The sequence below is a fragment of the Canis aureus genome, chromosome 2 (genome assembly GCF_053574225.1).
Source record: "Canis aureus isolate CA01 chromosome 2, VMU_Caureus_v.1.0, whole genome shotgun sequence".
Taxonomy (NCBI): domain Eukaryota; kingdom Metazoa; phylum Chordata; class Mammalia; order Carnivora; family Canidae; genus Canis; species Canis aureus.
Genome location: NC_135612.1, coordinates 10,280,967 through 10,301,822, shown reverse-complemented (window position 1 = coordinate 10,301,822; position 20,856 = coordinate 10,280,967). Strand labels below are relative to the sequence as shown.

At 33.9% G+C, this 20,856-nt stretch overlaps 1 protein-coding gene across 3 annotated transcripts in view; it reads left to right on the top strand.

The window, feature by feature from the left end:
- FAM174A (family with sequence similarity 174 member A) overlaps positions 1 to 20,000 on the top strand; it is a 30,716-nt gene extending 10,716 nt beyond the window's left edge. For 2 of the 3 annotated variants that reach the window (XM_077863403.1, XM_077863417.1), the window contains one exon: positions 6,762 to 6,900. Coding sequence is in view for 2 of the 3 variants with exons in the window: in XM_077863417.1 (XP_077719543.1) it covers positions 6,762 to 6,900 (139 nt within the window). In the remaining variant the exon portion in view is untranslated. Of the gene's footprint in view, positions 1 to 6,761; positions 6,901 to 19,391 lie in introns of those variants that run through there. The other variant, XM_077863409.1, reaches the window with a different exon arrangement.
- The last annotated feature ends 856 nt before the right edge of the window (positions 20,001 to 20,856 follow it).

The window sequence follows — 20,856 nt, the reverse complement described above, 5'->3', positions numbered from 1 at the left end:
ATAAATAAAATCTCAATAGCAAAATAAATAAAAATTTAAAAGTAGAATTAACTCATTTACCCGTCTAGTAAAGCAGGGATATCTTTAGCATTGGATATAGTTCCATATAGAATGCTGAGAATTTAAAAGGTTAAAAAAAAAAAGTCACTTTGGCTTTTGAACAGATAAACTTCAATTATTTAGAGTGTAAATGAAGTGTATATATGTTACAATATGGTAATTGTACGTTTCCAAAAAGAGTTTAGAGTGCAAGCTGAATATTGGTGGTTCTAATTTGAGAAGTGTATGAGAATCACCTGGGCTTGACCTAAAATATACTAAATGAGTAAGAAGTCCTGGGGTGAGTGCATGTTTAATATGTTTATTCTAGTCTTTTTTTTTTTTTTTGTCCCAAGAGAAGATAGTTATCCATATTATGATTTAAAAATTGGTTAGCTTCGGTTAAGTTTTGCTGTGGTATATTTTTGGAAATGATATTCTCTTATCCCAGAGGTGCTGATTAACATATAGAATTGTAGGTTTCATTGTTATACATAGAAAATGCAATATAGTCACTCCATATATTTTAGTTTATTTAACAGATAGTAGGTGTTACTAGGGTTATAGTGCTGAGCAAAAACAGATATACTTCCTGCCCCTATGAAACTAAGTCTAGTGGGGGAAGACAAATAGCTTACACAAAAAAGTATACAAGAGTGTCATTAATATGTACTTTAAAGGAGATGTACAGAGGTGCTGTGGGAGCCAATACTAGGTGTTTATTTGTAACCTAGCTAGGTAGATTAGGGGAAGCTTCTCTAAGGAAGCTAGAGCTGAAAGATGAGCTAGAGCTGAAGGATGAATAGGCATTAACACAGCAGTACTGTGGTATGTGGGGAAAAGTGTGAGGCCAATGACAGAGACCACATGGCCATTTTAAGGAAATATGAGTTACAAGGTTTTTTGACTAGAGCATAGAAGGTGAAGCAGAATGTAGAGTAAACAGCAAAGTGAGGCTAGCAAGGTAAGTATGAGCTATCCTAAGTTGAACTTTTTAGGCCGTATTATATAATTGTTACTCCTGACCAATAGGAAACCATTGGAGATTTTAGAGGATGGAGGGGAGGTTAGTGGATGACCAGAGCAGATAGAGGTACACAGGTATTTAAACTATATTAATAGTCAAGGCAATTAGATAGCAGTGGTGAACACTATAACTGAATTTCATGATTCTCAGGAAGTACAATCAATAGGACTTTGTGATTGTTATAGCCACGGAGGTAGGTACACTGATTAGACTTCCCTTTAAGAGACCCTGCAGCAGGAAACATAGTTGACTGTCAGTCTCCTGATGCCACAGCTTTGGATCTATCATTGCCTCCAGGCCAGGGCCATAACTCTTGGGTCTTTTCCATCCGATGACCAAGTGTGGCCAAACCTGGCCATCCTGATTAACAGAGGACTCCCTCTTCTAATAGGCAACCTTAGCTTAAGGATATCCTGTTGGCCTAGTCAAAACTTACTCAGAACTGCATTGGGGTCTGTGGCTCTTCCTACCCAACCATCCTTCCTTTCTACTCTTTTTCACAGGTCTTAGGCCTGCATTAACCTTTGTAGGATCTCTTCTCCTTTTCCCTCCCTTTGTCGTTTGGAGGCCTCCTCTCTAATACAGACCCTATGATCTATAGTTCGCCAGGGCTGCCTGCTTTAACAAAGTATTGCAAACTGGGTGACTTAACAAAAAATTTTCACTTCACAATTTTAGAGGCTAGACAATGGAAATCGAGATATTGGCAAACTTGGTTCCTTCTGAAGGCTATGAGGAAGTGTTCTAGAATGAATGTTTAGGTTCCCTCCCAAATTTGTATGTGACTATATTTGAAGATAGGACTTGTAAGAAATGATAAGTGTCAAATGAGGTCTTAAGGGCAATGTCCTCATCTAATAGGGCTGGAGCATCCTATTAAAAAAAAAGAGATCAGAGCTCTTTCCCTGCACACACCAAGAAGAGGTCATATGAGCAAACAGTGAAGTGGTGGCTGCTTACAAACCAAGAGAAGCCTCAGAATGAAACCTGGTCCCTTGATCTTGGACTTTCTAGCCTCCAGAATAGTAACAAATACATTTCCATTTTTTTAGCAGCCAGTTTTATGGTATTTTGTTATGGCAATGAGCAGACTAATACTTGGAAGGTTCTGTTCCAGATGTCTCTCCTTGGCTTGAAGATAGTGATCTTCTCACTTGGTATTCTTCCTGTATGTGTGTCTATCTGCAAATTTTCTTTTTTTGACTTCATACTGGATTAGGGCCCATTTTAATGATTTTATATTAACTTGATTATGTTAAGACTCAGCTTCAAATAAGATCACAGTCTGAGGAGCTTGAAGATAGGACTTCAACATATGAATTTGAGGGAGACACAATTCAACCCATAACATAATCTTATTTCTTTATTGGTGTCTGCTTCTTCAAGGACTTGAAGTGATAACTGATGATTTGGGTTTTGGCAATGGGGAATGAAGATGAGAGAGATGTCAGATAAAAGTATTTTATATGTGTGTATTTAGTTGAGTTGGATCTCTTGTTAAATCGTAGTCAACTAAAATTGTGGCTCACTAATTTTTATTTGTATTATGTTATAATGGCAAAATGATTAGTTTCAAAATCATTCTCGGTCACTATTTTGCTTTTTGCTAAAAATAACCAAGACAAAAAAATTTGTATCAATAGTTGTACATTGAATTATTAAGAATTATCTGCTTTATCATTTTGTCTTTCAGAGGAGTGTGTATAAAATACTATATTTCTCACGTATTTTTGAATATATCGTAGAAGAAATTAAGGAATATTACTTACATCTTTCCATACTTATTAATACCCTACAGACTTTCATTTAAAAGAAAACAAAAGAATAAAACCAGATGGATACAGCAAGTTACATTGATCAGTTTTCTCTTTCATAGAGTAGTAAAATGCAATTTTATTCTGTTGTGTTTATTTTATGTGGCCTCATACATTTTTACATAAAATTTTATCAAGCTTACTTTAGTAGTTCAGTTTTATTTTTATACTGTAGTTTTTACATGCTATTTAAACAGAAATAATTCTTACCAACCTGAGTATAAATGGAACATTGAGGAATCTACAATTATATTAGACAGCTGTTTGAATGATAACTTCATTGCCTGGAATGGATATGATCAAGATCATTTACCTGTGCATGCCATGTGATGAATGAGTATCATTCAATATAATCAACCATATAGCTATTTTCTTTTGCCTTTTTAATCTTCCATGTTTTCCTATACACATTTATAAAGTCCCTATTTGTTAAAAGCCAACAAAATTTTTCATACTGCAATATGCATTTTCTTTGTCTAATAGAAAAGTGTCATATCTGTAATTATATTGTGTACTTATCAACACACAAATAAGATTGGATGTCATGAACTTAATGAAAGCATTCATTTGGAAAAAAAAAACTACAGCTGTTAAAATTACATGAGTTTTAAAGTCCTTTTACATTTTTGTTTAAGGCACACAGCATATTAAATGATAAAAGTAGCCTTTTTACTTAAAATTTCAATAAACTTTTATTATGTGTATTTATGTTTTATGTTTAATATTTATTATTATTTTAAGTAGATGGCTCATTGAATAAGCTCAATAACTTTCAAGCTTTAGAGTTGTTTTTGACCTTCCCTGAGGAAAATCACTACATATGGATATGTTTAATGTCTGTACCCGTGTTGCTGTCACAACTATGTAGCCATCAGTGCCCAGATCTTTGGATTTAAGGAATACTTTTTTTTTTTCTTTTGAGAAATTGCATTTCAACTTTAAATTCTGTTTAAAAATATGCAGGTTTTTTGTTTTTGTTTTTTTTGCTTATTCTTGTTTTAATTAGTAACATTTACTAATGCTAACATTTACTAAAATGCTAACTTCATTTAAATTGAACTGCATTCCCTCATTTATTTGATGCCTAACAATGTACTTCCTGCATATATGAACTAGGTTCTTGTTTTGAAAGAGCTTGGATTCATGTTTGGAAGATAACATTTATATAAATGATGAAAAGACACTGCAAGCTAGAATAAATAACAAAGTGCTCACACTAATGAAGTCAAACATTTACATTCTACAAAGATAGAGAAAATAGCATTGTTACTAGATTAATTTAGCCACTCATTGAAAGATTGGGGATTCATTCAACAGATGATAAAGACCTTGGGAGTGGAGAAGAGTGTCAGCTGAGATAAAATTTCAAAAGTCCTTAAGGTCTCTGTATCCTTCCCTTTTTTAAAGACTTGCCAGGGTATCCTGTGACTGGCAATGATAAAGTTATTGATGTATTGAATATTTGTTATGTAATATACGACCTGGAAGGATCGTGTTTGTTTCCAAAAATCATTCACATGACATTAATTTCTTCTTTGTTTACTGAAAATGCCAGAATGTTTGAAAAGCCATATATGGTGTAGAAACTTGAGCAAAAGCCTGGCAAAGGGGAAGAGGAGAAATTCTAACTCTGAATATTCTTAACTTACACTGCCAAGTAGCTTCACTTAGTCTTGTGTATTCACTTTTTTTAAACCAAAGGAATGCATGAAAATGTTATTCACATATGTGGTTCAAAAAGTCCAATGATAAACTATAATTCCCATTGGACTGTTCTATTCCTACTTCAAGAGTCAGTATTTTTATGCTCTTAGTTTTTCTGTGTTTTCATAAGTCTAAATCACACTTGGTACACTGTGGCCCATCAGCCAGATCTGGTTCCTGACCTACTTTTTTAAGACCTACGAACCAAGAATTTTTTTCTTTTTCTTTTTTTTTTTTTTTTTACATTTTTAAAGGGTTGTAAAAAATCAAACAAAAAATTAAGATGGATATGTGATAAAAGACCATATGTGGTCTATAGAGTTTATAATATTTACTATTTGATCCTTTACCGAAAAATTTAGATCTCTGATCTACATAGGGTGTATGTGTGAATGTGCATGCATACACATACATACATACAAACACGTACACATATATGTACTTGTTAACAACCTACACATTTACGATAAACTGGCTTATACCTCTTATCATTTTTTTTTTTTAGTCTTAACATTAGTATTCTCTTATATTGGTTACACTTTTTTAAAAGATTTTATTTATTTATTTATGAGAGACAAAGAGGAGAGAGGCAGAGACAGAGGCAGAGGGAGAAGCAGGCTCCATGCAGGGAGCCCAATGTGGGACTCGATCTTGGGACTCTGGGATCATGCCCTGAGCTGAAGGCAGACAGTCAACCGCTGAGCCACCCAGGGGTCCCACATTGGTTACATTTGTAAAATACCATACTTAAAATACTTGTTTCTTGTTCCAGCACCTTTGGGTAGGCATATAGATAGATCTGTAGTCAGTGACTAGTGGAAACTTTCTTGATATTTATCCAGGCTTAGTATTATTTTCTAAATTTTCATGACTGAGACCAGGCACTTTACACTCAGAAGCTAGCATAATGCCCGATGCTTAATGAAACTCAAATGTTTCTTGAATATGTATATTTATGTATGTGTGTATTATATGTATGTATGTGTAAGACAGTTTATCTCCCGGGGGATCCCCACAGTCGAGTTTGCAGAAGCTTGTATAGTTCCTCACAGTTGGCCCTGTAGCCTTGGTATTTATTTTCACACTTGTCACTTTAAATAAAGTGACTCAGAAACTTATACACTTAAGTAAACTTATAGGTTGTTACTGAAATATCTTCTATTTTGTTCTTCATTCCCCATCACTAGTGTAAAACGTTTTCTTGTGTGTGGATTTGAGGTTATTGTATTGGAGGTGACTTAGGCATTAATTGTAGGGTCAGATTTAGATCCCTGAACTAGAATATTATATCATTCAGACCCTGAATAAATGTTTAAAGAGCATCTTAATCAGACCCTTAGTTAAAGAGACTTTCATATGTATTCAAATAATGATAAATGTTTAGCACCCTAGAATATTTTCAGTCCTCTAGAGCAGTGGTTCTGAGACTTTAGCATGCATCATACTGACAAGAAGTGTTTGTTAAAATACCGGTTTCTGGGCCCCAAGTTCAAGGTTTCTTGCTTACTAGGTCTGAGAAGGCATGAGAATTTGCATTTCTAATAAATTCCTAGATGATTGTGATTCCTGTGATCCAGGAAACCATACTTTGAGAACCCCTGACCCAAGATAGTGGTTTTCAGCACACTGGAATAACTTGTAGAACTTTAACAAAATCTTGATGGTTGTGCCTTCTTCTTGGAAATTTTGACATAATTAATGTGGAGATAAGGACTAAGTATGAAGCTTTTAAAAATACCCAGAGTGGTTCTGATGTACAGCTACTTAGGTGTAGAATTTGAATATGTATATACATAACGGTTCTTAGTCGGGCAGAAAGTACCTAATCCTGCACAATGGTAAGAAGGCATGGGGAAGGTAGGGAAAAGGCCAAAATAGAAGGCTTCAGTAAACCTATGGTACCTGAAGGTTTATCTGTCTATATCATAAGCTCATAGAGAAGAGAGTAGGTTGGACAGAAGAAATGGTATGCAACATGTAGGATAGATTTTTGTTTCATAAATAATCCTAGGTAGTAAATTGTTTACATTTCTGAAATGTAGCCATTCTGATACTGAGTGCTTCCAATGCCAGCAACAGAGGGATAATTTATTTTTAGTTTACAAATAGATATAAAGTAAGCGTCGTTTATGCCATATTCAAATAACTTTTATTTATTAATATGTTCTGTTTAATAGGATGAGAAGAAGAAACCGAAAGACTAGGAGATACGGAGTTTTGGACACTAACATAGAAAACATGGAGTTGACACCTTTAGAACAAGATGATGAGGATGATGATAACACTTTGTTTGATGCCAATCATCCTCGAAGGTAAGTGTTGGGCAGTTTCATTCCATGAATTAGGGAGGCAAGCCCTTGTTAAGTAAATTGAAAAAATAAAGTAGAAAAAATACAGTATTTAATTTAGCGGTTTTTATGATAACAGATTTTATTTGGTTATATTTGATGAAGTTCTTTTTTTTTAAGATTTTATTTATTTATTCATGAGAGAAAGAGAGAGAGAGAGAGAGAGAGGCAGAGACCCACGCAGAGGGAGAAGCAGGCTCCAAGCAGGGAGCCCGACGTGGGACTCAATTCTGGGTCTCCAGGATCACGCCCTGGGCTGAGGGCAGCACTAAACCGCTGAGCCACTCGGGCTGCCCTGATGAAGTTCTTTATACTACCCCACAATAGCTCACATGCACATGGCTTTGCTAAAATAGGTAGAAATAATACCATTCCAAAAAAGAAATCTATATTATATATCTCCTTCCAGAGCTTTGTCCTTTGAACTGCTACATACTGATAAGTAATATGTAGTAAGTCTGTGTGTGTTTGTGTGTATGAGAGAGAGGCAGAAAGATAAATATTAGTAAACTTGATTTTTCTTTTTGCATTCTGAAGATATTTTGATTTTGGTCTGTGCTCTTCTATTTGTAAATCATGCTTTCACTCAAAATTGTGGGACTAATGGTCTACTAGTGTAGCTGCAACATTTATTCTTATAGATCTGTTCTTGCTGAGTGTTAAGACCTTTCCTAAGAGATTTGTATAAGCAAAATTACATGGTTATAAACTTAGTTCCCAAGCAAATGGAATGGTGAAAGGAGGTAGTAAAGATTCCATTCAGTAGGGAAAGACATGTTGAAATACAGGGGAGATTATTTGGCCAAAGGAAAACTAGAGTCCACAATTAGGTACAAATACCATGAGTACAGAAATCTTGGTTTTTTTTTTTTTTTTTTTTTTAAGATTTTATTTATTTATTCATGAGAGACACAGAACGAGAAGCAGAGACATAGGCAGAGGGAGAAGCAGGCTCTCTGCAAGGAACCCGATACAAGACTCCATCCCAGGACCCCGAGATCATGCCCTGAGATGAAGGCAGATCCTCAACCACTGAGTCACCCAGGTGTCTCAATCTTGGATTTTTATACAGGCAAAGTTGGGAGGACCAACTTTGGCAGGACATAGGGATGTGCCACAGGTTGTTTTTGTTTTTGTTTTGTTTCCTTTTTTGTTTTGAGAGAAATAGGTAGAGTTTTAGAATCTGCTAAAGAATTTGGTACTATCCTGCTGTTATTGCGAAACTATTGGTCTTGTTTGTGTGGAGTGTATATATTCATATAATCAGATTTGTGTTGTGAAGTAATACCTTTTGTAGTGATGGGGAAGGTGGCTTAGAAGAGACGAAGGATGGAGAAGGACAGAGGACAGACCAGGGTACATAGAAGGCACATAAAGAAGAGAATGGTTTCCATGAGATATAATTACCTCTAGTTATCTTTTATTTTATGGCCTGCCTCATCACAGATCTTTCTCCAATATTTATCCCTCTTTTGCCCCACTTTTCATGAATTTTGCATTCTAATAGGGAGCTAGACATTAATCAGAGCTACATAAACAGATTAAGTACAGGGTGATATGTGAACTTGTAGTGAGAGCATAGAACAAATAACCAAAAACTAATGGTCCAGAAAAGCCTCCTGGACAAGAAACATTAATGGAGACCTGAAGAAATGAGTAGAAGTTAGCCTAAAATGAAAAGTGGTTACAGGGGTAAGGATTGGAGAGAAAACAGCAGGCACAAAGCACCAGAGGCAAAAGAGAATGTAGAGTATCCAAGGAAGTAAAAGAAGCTAAATAGATGCTATATTAATATGTATGAGAATAAATGAAGGAGTGAATAAATAATCTTTGAGCTTTGAATGCAAAAGTAAGAGTGATGGATAAGACAGAACAAAGAATCAAAAGGCAGATCATGATCCATGGCAGTCAGTGAGAAGTTACTCTACAGGTTATAAAAAAGCCACTTGGGAAATTTAAGATGGGGGAAAATGTAATCAAAGTTGTGTTTTGAAAATTACATAGATTGTAGAGAAGCAAGGTAAGAAGTAAGGCAACCAGGAAGACCAGTTAGATAGTACAAGTACATGAGGTGGCCGGTACCAGAATGATAGCAAGAGAAACAGAAAGGGGTAAATTATTCAAGAAACTTTAAAAGGTATTATGAGCAAAATTTAGGAAATGTGTTTGGAGAGTAAAGGAGAAAGAAATTATTATAATAATGGAAAAGCATGTTTCAGGGGTAATGATAATTGTCAATGATAATTGATAATGGCATCATCTTCAGATTTTTAGTAGTATGTCCCCATATATTTGAAAAAAAGACTTAGAAAAAAACTTTTGTATAGATATGTTTAAAGTAAGGAGAACAGCAAATAAACAGTGCTTACCTGTTCATTCGCAGATTCATTCATTCATCCAAAAAATGAATGATGGAGCAGCTATATATACATATATATAGGTGCTGTTTAATGCCTGGGACTGATCTGGCCACTTAGGACTGACAGTAATAAAGCTGACAGTTTCAGAATCACTTTGCCTATGGCCCTAAAATAAACAAAGCTTCTAAGAAGGTTTAGGATTTGTTAGTTTTCTCTTCACAACCCCATCTTGCCCATGACTGAGAGTATATAGTTAGATATGTGATTTGTCATAGTTTTTTCCTCCTCCCCTCTTCAGTGTGTTTATCATAATCGCTTGAAATATAATTGAAGTCATTTGAACTTGTGTTCAAATTTAGATTCCCTCTTCCCATTTTCATTGTCATTTTTAATATGAAAAATACTAACATGCTTCCAAAAATAAAAACTACACACATTTTTTGAAGAATACACACAAAGAAGTATCACAATTATTTTGTAATTATAAATTATACTACAGTTAATAACGTTGTACATATGTATTTTTGTGTTGTTGCAGGTGCATTTTCAGGGTAAATTTCTAGAACTGGAATTAAAGTTCAAAGGGTATGAAATCAATTTTAACCATGAAAATTAGAAGGGACTATGAAATATACCCATGGACATAGCAAATTACATGAATTCATTTTTTTTCTATTAAAAGCAGTGATAAACTGCCTATTATTTGTCCCCAGTTACTCTACTAAGCTATGGGAATATGGTAGTGAACAAAATTGGACAAATTTCCCATCCTCGTTTTAGTTAACAATCTAGTAGATGTACATAAGCTAGAAATACACAACAAAGATGTCTTGGCTAGACTTGAGATTTTCCTTTACTGGTTTTTGACATTGCCAAAATCAGGGTAATGGTCTTCTCTAAAGCAGACCTACTTTTGCCTCTTTTAAAATGATCATTGAGATGGATATTTCACTGCACCAAGAAGCGAAGAGCAAACAGTTTTTCTGTGTTCTCCATTTTTATTTTTCAAACAATATTAAACATCAATTAAATAACATCTGCACTGATTCTAGGCCTCTGCTTTGATTTTTTTTTCATACTCTGTGTGGTTACAGACCCCCTTTTCTGTCTCTCACTTAGGGGAAAGTAGACACTTTTCTTTTCTACTACAGTTTTGTAGTAAGAAACAATAGTTTTCTGTGGCTGACAAGTTTTGTAGAGGTGTGTTTATATTCCTATTACCTTCTGTAGCTTAGAGATTATTGTCTGCGATGTGATGTACTGTTCAAACTCTGCTACTTCATTTGAAGCTGATTCACTGGGTAAGACTCTCTCTGATCTTCTAATGTTAATATTAAAAATTAAACATATTATGCTATCAATTTAGTAAACAATTCAAATTTATCTTGTGGGAAAGATATATATATAGATCTTAATTGTGACTGACTTAAGTAACATTATCAGGGTTAACGCTGTTTGTTTCTCCCGTTAGTAATGGGAGGAAATCAATACTTAGATGGAGATTATATTGTGAGGTACTTTTAGGGCCTGAAAGAGGACTTTTACCTAAGACTTCCCAGTGGTCCTACCATATAAATGGTAGAAGAAGCCAAGGGAATGGATGATAATATTGGTAGAGATGTCTTTACAGGGATAAGATCAGGGATCTTATCACTGAGCCCAATGGGGCACCCTGGGCAGAGCAGTAACAGAACTACAATAGGAGCAATTATAATAGTCACTTGTTAGGTATCTACTTGGGTGCAGGATATACAGACACTGTACTAAGCTCTTTACATATATTATGGAACCATCAAGACAATCTTGTAAAATAGTTCCTTTTGGTCTTATTTTAAAGATAAGAAATCCGAGGCTCAGAGAGTTTAATTTAGGCTTCTCTTCCTACTGTAACTTAATCCCATTTTTAAAATACGTATTTGATTTATACCTTTATAAAGAGAATAATTGTTAGTTCTCTTCATTCTGTCTTCTATATCAACACTTGCTTTTACTTTTTATTTTGCAAATGAGGACCCTAAAAATGAAGAATGTAAATATTATGATGTGCCTACCTTGCCAACTGCAATGCAGAATCCTATTAGTCTACAGTATAACTGCTGGTAATTCTTGTGGGATCAGCCTTACTGATGCTGCCTTCATTGTTTAAGTGCTTTCTAAAATTAGTTCCTCTTTATTTTCCAGATCCTATCCACAGAATAACAGGAAGCAAGTTATTTCCAGAGAGACAAATGAATTTCCTTGCTTATAATTTTATCACGGCATAAAACTATCCTTTTGTAGCCAGCTCTTTCTGAGAGGAGTTTTTATTGTGGTTTTTAATATATCAGAATTTTAATGATTGCTGTTGGTAGTTAGAATTTGGGGTAATTATTTTCACTGTTTCTTTGTATTAGATGAAACCATATGAAACTGCCAAAATGTGGTTTAATATAACTTTCCTCAAGGAAATTTACTACTTCCTATAATAGTATATCACACATAGGGCAGACTCCAAATACAGTGCATCATGGCTCTGGCTCCTTTTCTTTGCCGTCTCTTGGTTCTGTTGGATCTGCACATCTTCATGTGTTGGCCTCATTTTTAGGTGCATCCCAGCATTTCCTATAATCATACCTAGAGTGCTAACTTTCAGTGGAATTTAGGGACTTGCTTTCTTCTGTCTCTTCCTCAGGAATGAGGAAAGTTTCCCCCAAAACTCTAAACAGATCTGTTTTTTTGTTTTGTTTTGTTTTGTTTTGTTTCTGCTTTCTATATTATTGGTTGTGTGGCCATTTCTAAACTAAGCCCCAGGAAGAAAAGTGGAAGTACTGTGATTAGCTCAGAATTATCATTTTTATTTGAATGGATATTGAGATGTTAACCACCATTACCACTATACCTAGAACTTTTAACTGTTGAAGTTAATACAAATTGGGAAATTGTAGGAATGTGAAAAAAAATAATTTGAGCAACTTGGTTAATCTAATTTCTTTTTTAATTTTCTAATTTCTTTTGAAGTGCTTATTGATACTCTAATTTGGTTTATTAGAAGTAATATTTTTATGTTTAGTTACTTGAAACATTTTACACAAAGATATTAGAAAACTAAAACGCAAATGTCAATTCTATAATTGTAAGATGTGTCAGCCCACTTGGATAGAAAAACTGTTGAGGAATTAGGTAGCTTATACTGACTAAAAATTACCTTCATTTTTCTCAAAGAAAAATATTGGAAACAAATACTCATAAACAGTCCCCCAAAAAAGTTTAAAATACTGCTTTACTACACAACAAATGAAAACAGTACTTTCTTACCTTGTGTTTGATTTCTACTGAACATTAAAATTATTAGTATTTTATGATGACATACATACACTACAAGACCTTTTTACCATTCTTGGTAGCAGCTTCTAAAAGCTGGCACTTACATCACTTCAAGGCTATTTCAGTAGTTTTTGTCAAGTATGTAATTTTTAAAACCCTAAATTTGCTTTTTAGTTACTTCTGTTTTGCTTCAATAAATTTAATATTGTATGGCTTCATTACATTTGCGCTCAATGGTATTGACCACAAAATATTTTCTGGTTATTAACATTAGCATATCAGAATTAGAAAGCAGATTTGATACAAGTATTTAACCAGAAACACTCATTAAGAAGATCTTATTCAGTTACCAGTTTGAAAATGGTTCTGATTTCTAAAACACTACTTTCAATGAAAAACATATTATCAGAATAAACACTAAGATAATTAAAAGTAAATAGAATAGAGGAATGTGTCAATTACTAATATTTATGTTAGATAAAAATTGGTATTTTAGGATCTTTAGTGGTATGACTAGTAGGATCATCTGTACTTTCTGCACTTAATGGGTTCTATGCTGTCTTTGCCATTACTTAAATAAGATTAATAAGTAATAAAAGGTAATAAGAGAACCCTCATGTTCTTCTTCTTTCGGTATGTTTTACTTTCCTGTGGACACTGAGCCTTAGAAGAAAATTTGCCTTATCCCATTAATAATTAGACATCACAGTGTGCTTATTGGTTAAAAACATGAATCATTTGTATATTATTTTAACAAATGTTACATCAGATTTTATTTGGTAATGCTGTTTTCTCATATCATTGCATGGTCTAGAATTGTCCTGTATAATTTGATAGCCATTAGCCACATGTGGCTCTTGAGGATATGAAATGTGACTAGTGTGATTGAGGAACTGAAATTTTAATTTTATTAAAATTTACTATAAATTGCCAGATGTGGCTAGTAGCTCTTGTGTTAGAACAGACCTAGAGCAAAAGTATTTGACTGATTTGGTTTAAATTAATACTATTAAATGAAAACTTATACAACAGTTAAATGACAAATTTCTACTTATATAGCAGGTGATCCATTTAATGAAATGTTTACAGCTTTTGTTCAGGATTTAAATTCTCCTCTGATTATTTGAATTGCAGTCTGTCTAAGGTGAGATAGATGAATATGCATAACTACCATGAAGCTGATATGCATGAATGGTGTTAAAGGCAATACAGGGACAAAGATCTCAAGTTTATGAAAAATTAAAACACAAGTTATTAAAACCTTTCCCAGTGTTCTCAGTTAGTAGTCATTCTTTAGAAGCCACAGATACTGTATCTTTAAAAGAACTTGAGAGAGAGAGAAAAAAAAAAAAAGAAAAAAACTCCAGGAATCTAATATTTGCAAATATATTTAAGTGAATAAAGAGTAACAATACTCTGGACTCCATTAGGACAGTTTTGTTTTGTTTTGTTTCTGAACCTGATGTAGATTTGTAACTGTTGAGATAGTTTAAGATTTTCAGTTAGCTTTTAGGTTGTCCTTGAAAATAGTGTCTTTTCTTTTAATCATTGTTTCATTATATAATATGAAAAGACAGGACATTCTTGAAGTTTGAAAAGTACTCAAACTGAGGTTTTCATAAAATTTATTAACATTCTCTTTATCTCATAGAAAACCATGATGATTTTTCTTTATTGGGTTAAGAATACTTAACAATGCTGTAGAACAAATTTCTAGAACTTACTCATCTTGCATAACTCAAACTTTATAACCATTGAGTAGCAACTCCCCATTTCACTCTCCTCTCAATCCCGAGAAACCACTTTTGTACTCTCTATTTCTCTAAGATTGGCTGCTTTATTTCCATATTTACTTTTGTCTATTTTAATAAAGAACATAGAATTACAGAAGTTTTTTTCTGAATTCAGGAGTTTTTCTCATGTCATAAGAAGTCTGTAGTAATTGAATCCTGGTATCAATTCAGTAGCTGTTCGATCATAATGTTTACATTTATTCAGTTTTCTCCATCCTTTCCTCATGTTTATTTTATCCAGCTTCTATGGCTGCTATTATTTTAGCCATCGGGTCTGTTTCAGGCAACAAAAGGGTAAGAAGCAAGAACCCACCTCAAATCAGTCTCTTTATCAGGAAATCAAAATTTCTCAGAACTATCCTCTTCTTTCTAACAGTCTTCTACTCCTCTTTGCTAGCAAAACTAAAAACATAAAGAAAGTCAATATTTTTATTAGCAAACCAAAAGAGATAGTTAAGTGTTGAATAGATAGCTTATAATATTTCACCCTGACTGTTCAGAATGTTTTCTAAAGGTTAAATTTGGCAACTGGTAAGAGAAATATTTGCCTTTGGTGGTCACTGAATAAAGGTATGAGTTCTAGGGAATTATTGTTCATGAGTAGCAGTTTTGCAGAGCAGTAATAGGAATTTAACATCATAAACAGATTAGCTTTTTTTTTTTTTTTAATACAGCTGTAAATGGTAGAACAGTAGAGCATTTGACATTGCATCTAATCTTTAGACTTAAGTGACTAAATACTCATGACTGAGAAGTGCTGTGGTAAAATTAGGAGCACCAGAAGGTGATTATGTAGACTCAAGTGCTTCTTGAGCTTCTGTTATTGATAACTGAATATCCTTACTTCAGTATCCTGAATCTTGTTTCTATTTCCTTACCAAGTCACCTGACAAGTAGTGTGACTGGACTGCATCTCTAAATGTTATTCCAGCTCTTGGGCTTTGTAATGGTTTCTGTTTTCATCCAGAAGAGTTCCATAAAAAGACATCCTTAATCACTTGGAAACTGTTTTATCCTATTCTTACAAAGAATAACTTATCCAGTAAATAATGGACCAAGATGCCAATAGAATTCAGGCTTACTTTCTAGGCTGAGGTTGTTTTTTGTCCTCTAAGTAATTTCCATGCTGTATTTGTGAGTCTGTAATAAGAGAGAATTATGTTAATTCTTCTTTTTTTTTTTTTTTCTTTTTTTGTCATCACCATCTTCCGAGTATCAAGCAATTTTCCTGGCAGATGATAGTTCAGTGTATGTTTGGTGATTAAATGAATGTCACTTTAGAAAAAAAAAATGTATGTATTAAATTTAGTAGCACACACAAACCAATAGGTTGCATACCCTATTTTAAATAAATCAAGGCATTAGGTATTGTGGTTACTGATACCTGTCTTCACATGAGACTATATTTGAAATAAATTTGTCTGTACTTGTTCTACATGTCACTGCCATAGAATGTGGTTTAGCAAGGATATAATGTTCTTAGGGTTTTTTAGATCTTAAATTCTAACTTAAATTTGTTAATTTCAGTAGTTATTTACAGCTTAAAAATTGTCAATTCAAAATTTAAACGGTATTAATTGAAGAATCTCTATACCTCCCTTCATGCTAAGGTAACATAAGTTTTATGGAGATTTTTACCATTATTCATTTAATCTAGACATTATTAATTTTAAGCTGTAACACTAAGAAAGAAGTCAATTTAATTATGAAATAATATGATATTTTTGTGTAATAGTGGAATTGTGCACACCAGCTTCTTAATACTTTTGCATTCTTCCTCCCTTCTAAAGAATTCAGCAATTGCTCTTGCCTTCGGGTGTATTTCTTGGTTTGTAATAGTTTTTCAGAACAGAAATTAGCAAAGGTTCGTCTACTTGGGATATTGGGACATCTTCCCATTTTTAAAGTCACGGTTGTTTCTTGGCAAAAATATGGAATTCTCACCATTATTTCGGTAGTAAACATTTGCTTCCCCAATAATAAACTATAGTTTACTACTTTCATTTGTTATACACATACAGTAACTTTTGCTTCAGTAATAATTCATGATATTATCTTTTTAAAGGCATTCAAGACATTAAACTCATTCTCTATAATACCAACAATGCATGTAATTCTGTTGAAGTGACAAAGAACAAAGAACCTGATCAGCTTTGTGCACATATAGGCAGTGGCAACTACATAGTAACCACCACCTGTCTGATCACATTTCTAAGATGCCTTCCATCAGCTGGAAGATGCATCTCAGGGTCAGAGATGTTAAAATATGAAAAATGTGTTTTAGAAACTGTGAAATCTAGTCGTCCCTGCGAGAAGGTAGGCTTACTGTTCTGCTTGGTTTTGGGGCTTGAACCTCTAGTCCTGCCACTTTCTGGCCAAAAGAACCTGTTGTTAACAAGTCCACACAGATTATATTATGTATTCCTCATTCTGTGTCTAAGCTTGAACCTTCAGTCTGCCTTGTACAACTTTGCCTCACCAGATACTGGAAACTCTTGGTTATTTTCCTGATGCCATACATACTAAGGCTTCACATTTTTAAATTGCTGTGAGAACTCTGAGAAACTGCGTCTGGGGTGGAAAATAGGAGAGTTCACTGAGGAGGTGATAAATTTAAGTTGCAGCTATTTTCGAAACTAGTAAGTTATTCTAATAAGAGCCTTATGAAAAAAGAAAGTTGCTTTTCAACTGAAAGCATGTGTCAAGGGATGCCGTGTATGAGAGTGTGTGCATTTGGCATGTTGTGAGCCCCTTTAACATAGGATATATCCTAGGATCATGGAAAATCAGTCAGATTTGGGGCCAGATCAAGAAGGCCATGTTAAATATACATAACTAAATATATATTAAGGATTTCGATTTTACTATTTGTGAAAGTGGTCATAAATCATTAACTGCTTTGGTGTGGAGTGATACTATGAGATACATGTTCTAGGAAAAGGATCTTGGTGACCTTATTAAAAAAAAAATGAGTTGGGATCCCTGGGTGGCGCAGCGGTTTAGCGCCTGCCTTTGGCCCGGGGCGCGATCCTGGAGACCCGGGATCGAATCCCACGTCAGGCTCCCGGTGCATGGAGCCTGCTTCTCCCTCTGCCTGTGTCTCTGCCTCTCTCTCTCTCTCTCTCACTGTGTGACTATCATAAATAAATAAAAATTAAAAAAAAAAAAATGAGTTGGAAAGAAACTAAGGTCTAATTTTTTGAAGCTATTTCAGTTATTCAGTTGAGAAGTATAAAAAACAGAAGCAAAAGCTAGTTTAGGAGATGAAGGAAATGAAAACATTTGACAAGGCAGTAATACTCAATAGGATGTAGGGCATGAGTAGTAGTCAGAGGGCCTTGGTGCCCCCACTGGTGGAATGGTGACTAGATAGGTTGTGTTACCATTGTATGTGTTAAGAGGGTGAGAGGAAGGCCAGGTTTAAGGCTAGAAGATGACAGGTTTGATTCTTAATAGGTTAAAAATATTTCCTATGGGGCATGTAGAAAAAACATCTTCATTATTATTTGGTCTTTAGTATAGTCGTGCCAGAGAAACTAGAGAATAGTGGTTCTACATAGCACATTGTAAGTGCTAGACAGGATGAAACATCTGGAATGGAATTCTGAGGCAATCCCAATTCAAGGAATGCAATGAGAAAACAGGTTGTACAGTCTGGAAAATAAAAAGATAAGATAAATAAGATAAATCTTATCTTCTGGAAAATAAAAAGATAAGATCAGAAGATAAATCTTCTCTTCAATAAGATTTGGATATATGCAAAATAATAGGTATGCATGTTCACATATGTTTTGGGATTGATTATGAATCTTTTTTTTTTTTTGATTATGAATCTTAAAATGCATTTCTGAAACTGTACAATAAGAGATTCTTCGTGTACTAGGTACTTCTTGATCCCAAAACATCTTACAGTGTCATCATTAAATGTTGCTTAGATTCTGATAAGTAGCCTGAGTTCAAAAGGCTATTTAATGCTACAGTTGGGAATTAGGTACTTGTCATCTTATGTTTTTACTCTGCTAAATGGAACTGCAAGATTTATTCATCTGATTTTTTTCATAGTCCACAAATTCATTATCAAAACGATCAAGAGTTTCAGGCATGCAAAGGATAAGAGTTGTGTAAAAATGAGGACTAGGTTACATTGTTTTTTAATAGCCTTCAGTATCTTTGTTAAAAAGCTTAAATTTATCCTCAAATTAAAATATATTAAAAGTTCATTAGCTTTAGATTGTTTACTGAAGATTCAGATAAAATAATAAATTGGAAGAGAGTATAGTCATTCATATTTCCAATGAATTTTTAAATGTTGATGGTGATTGTAAAGAAAGACTTATTAAGTTAGTAAGATCTGCACACCCTTGGCTGTTCTTTTACTCCAAATACTTTTTGGTTGTAATGGTCTTACCCGCAGAAATTTCTTGAAAGCAGTGGGTTTAGATTAATAGTACATCCTGGTGTAGAATTAGAGTTAAGGCCTAAAAAAGATGTATGTGATAAAAATGTAAACTCATACTACCAAAACTAGTCAGTAAAATAAGAAAATAGGCAACTTTATGGAAAAGTTCTATATGGATACACTTTGTAACTGAATTATAAATATTAAAAACATTTTTTGAGTGGCATCTGGGTGGCTCAGTAGGTTTGGCATCTGACTCTTGATTTCAGCTCAGATCATAATCTCTGGGGTCATGAGATCAAGCCCTGTGTTGAGACTTCATGCAGAGTCTGCTTGGGATTCTTTCTCCCTCTCCCCCTGCCCCTCCTACTGGTGCTTCCATACACACACACTCTCTTTCAAGTAAATAAAACAAACACATTTTTTTTGTTTCAGAGTATACTTAGGCATGTAGCTTCAGTTATATCCTCATTTCTGAAGGTTTAGAAGTAAAGAATTGTATTTACAGAAACTATAGAAACAAATAACTTTGGGAATATTTTGAAATGTTTTTGAATTGTTCCAGGATGAGCATTTAAAGTTTTGTTTTTTGTTTTTCTTGCAGATAAGAATGTGCCTTTTAATGAGAGGACTTCATCTTTCTACAATGAAGAGCAGAATTTCTATGTTTAAGGAATAAGAAGCCACTTTATCACTGGGGGAGGGGGGTATTTAAGTTACATATATTATGACAAACTTTAATTTGTTGCAATAAATACTGTATCGTTTTGTTATGTCTTTGTATGTATAGAAGTGCTCTTAATGGGCTCAGAGTTGTTGGGAGGGAACTGCACTATAATAGAAATCTGTATGAAAATTACTTTAAGCAAGGTGTTTTCTGATCAGTTACTATTGCTTACCATATTGTAAAAAGTTTTATGTATTAATCAGTTAATGTTATTTTGTTTGGGGGTTTTATTTTATTATTGTTATTATTATTATTTTTTTTTTTTTGGTGATTGCCCATTAGTTGCTTTTCCCCCCCATTAATTGTTTTTTGCTAAAACTATAAATCCCAGCAACAAACTGGTGTGTAAAAATAATTTAAGATTTCTTTACAGAGATGTATTCCCCATTTTTGTGGGAAAAAGAAGCCAAGTTTACTTTGCATTTGATTTTTTTAAATATTAATAAATGAGTTGTATGCAAAAAAATAAATATGATTTAAAAATTATTTTAAAGTGGTACAGAAAGAATATTTACAAAATAAACCCAAATCTAGAATTATATAACATAAGTATTTTATATGATTTCTAGAAAAATCTTTCAAAAAATATAACCATTCATATTTAGCAATTTGTTAAATTAAGATAGCTACTTTGATTAGATAATTTAGAAAACAATACATTTCAAAGCCATTTTATTTATTTACAGCATCGTGAGAGAAGTAATGGCAAAACATTCCAGTCATATATTAAGATGCAGGAGAGTAAGAAAGTAAGTGTGTAGACTTTGGCAGAGACTTAATAGCTCTGAATAAATTATGTAACTCTGTTGAGCTTCAATTTTTCACATTCTAAAATTAGGAGGGAATTTACGGGAAAAGCATGGGTCACAAGTTTCGTTGCTCATAGGGACCAGGGAGGAAATGTAAATATGTGGTGTCTGTCAGGATAGTCTAAGTCAGATAGTAGTAACAGATGGTCCCCAAATCACATGGGTTATAACAAAGATTTATTTCTCACTCATGCTACCCATTTGTTATGGACTGTGATTCTGCTCTCCGTTGTCTTTTCTTCAGGGTCAAGGCTGATGGAAAAACTTCTGCTTGGGATATTGCCTCATAGCTAGATGTCCAGACGTGTGAACTGCATGCTAGTTCATAAGCTTCTGCCCTAAAGTGATACATTTTATTTCCATCTACATTTTATTGGCCAAAACAAACTCTAAGGCTACTCCAGAGTCCAACAAGGCAAGGATAGGTAATCTGCTAGCAATGAGGTAAGTTGAAGTATTTGGCCACCTAAAATGCCAACTTAGTTTTACCAAGTATGCTAACTGGCTTAACCACAATGAGTCAGGTTCCCCTA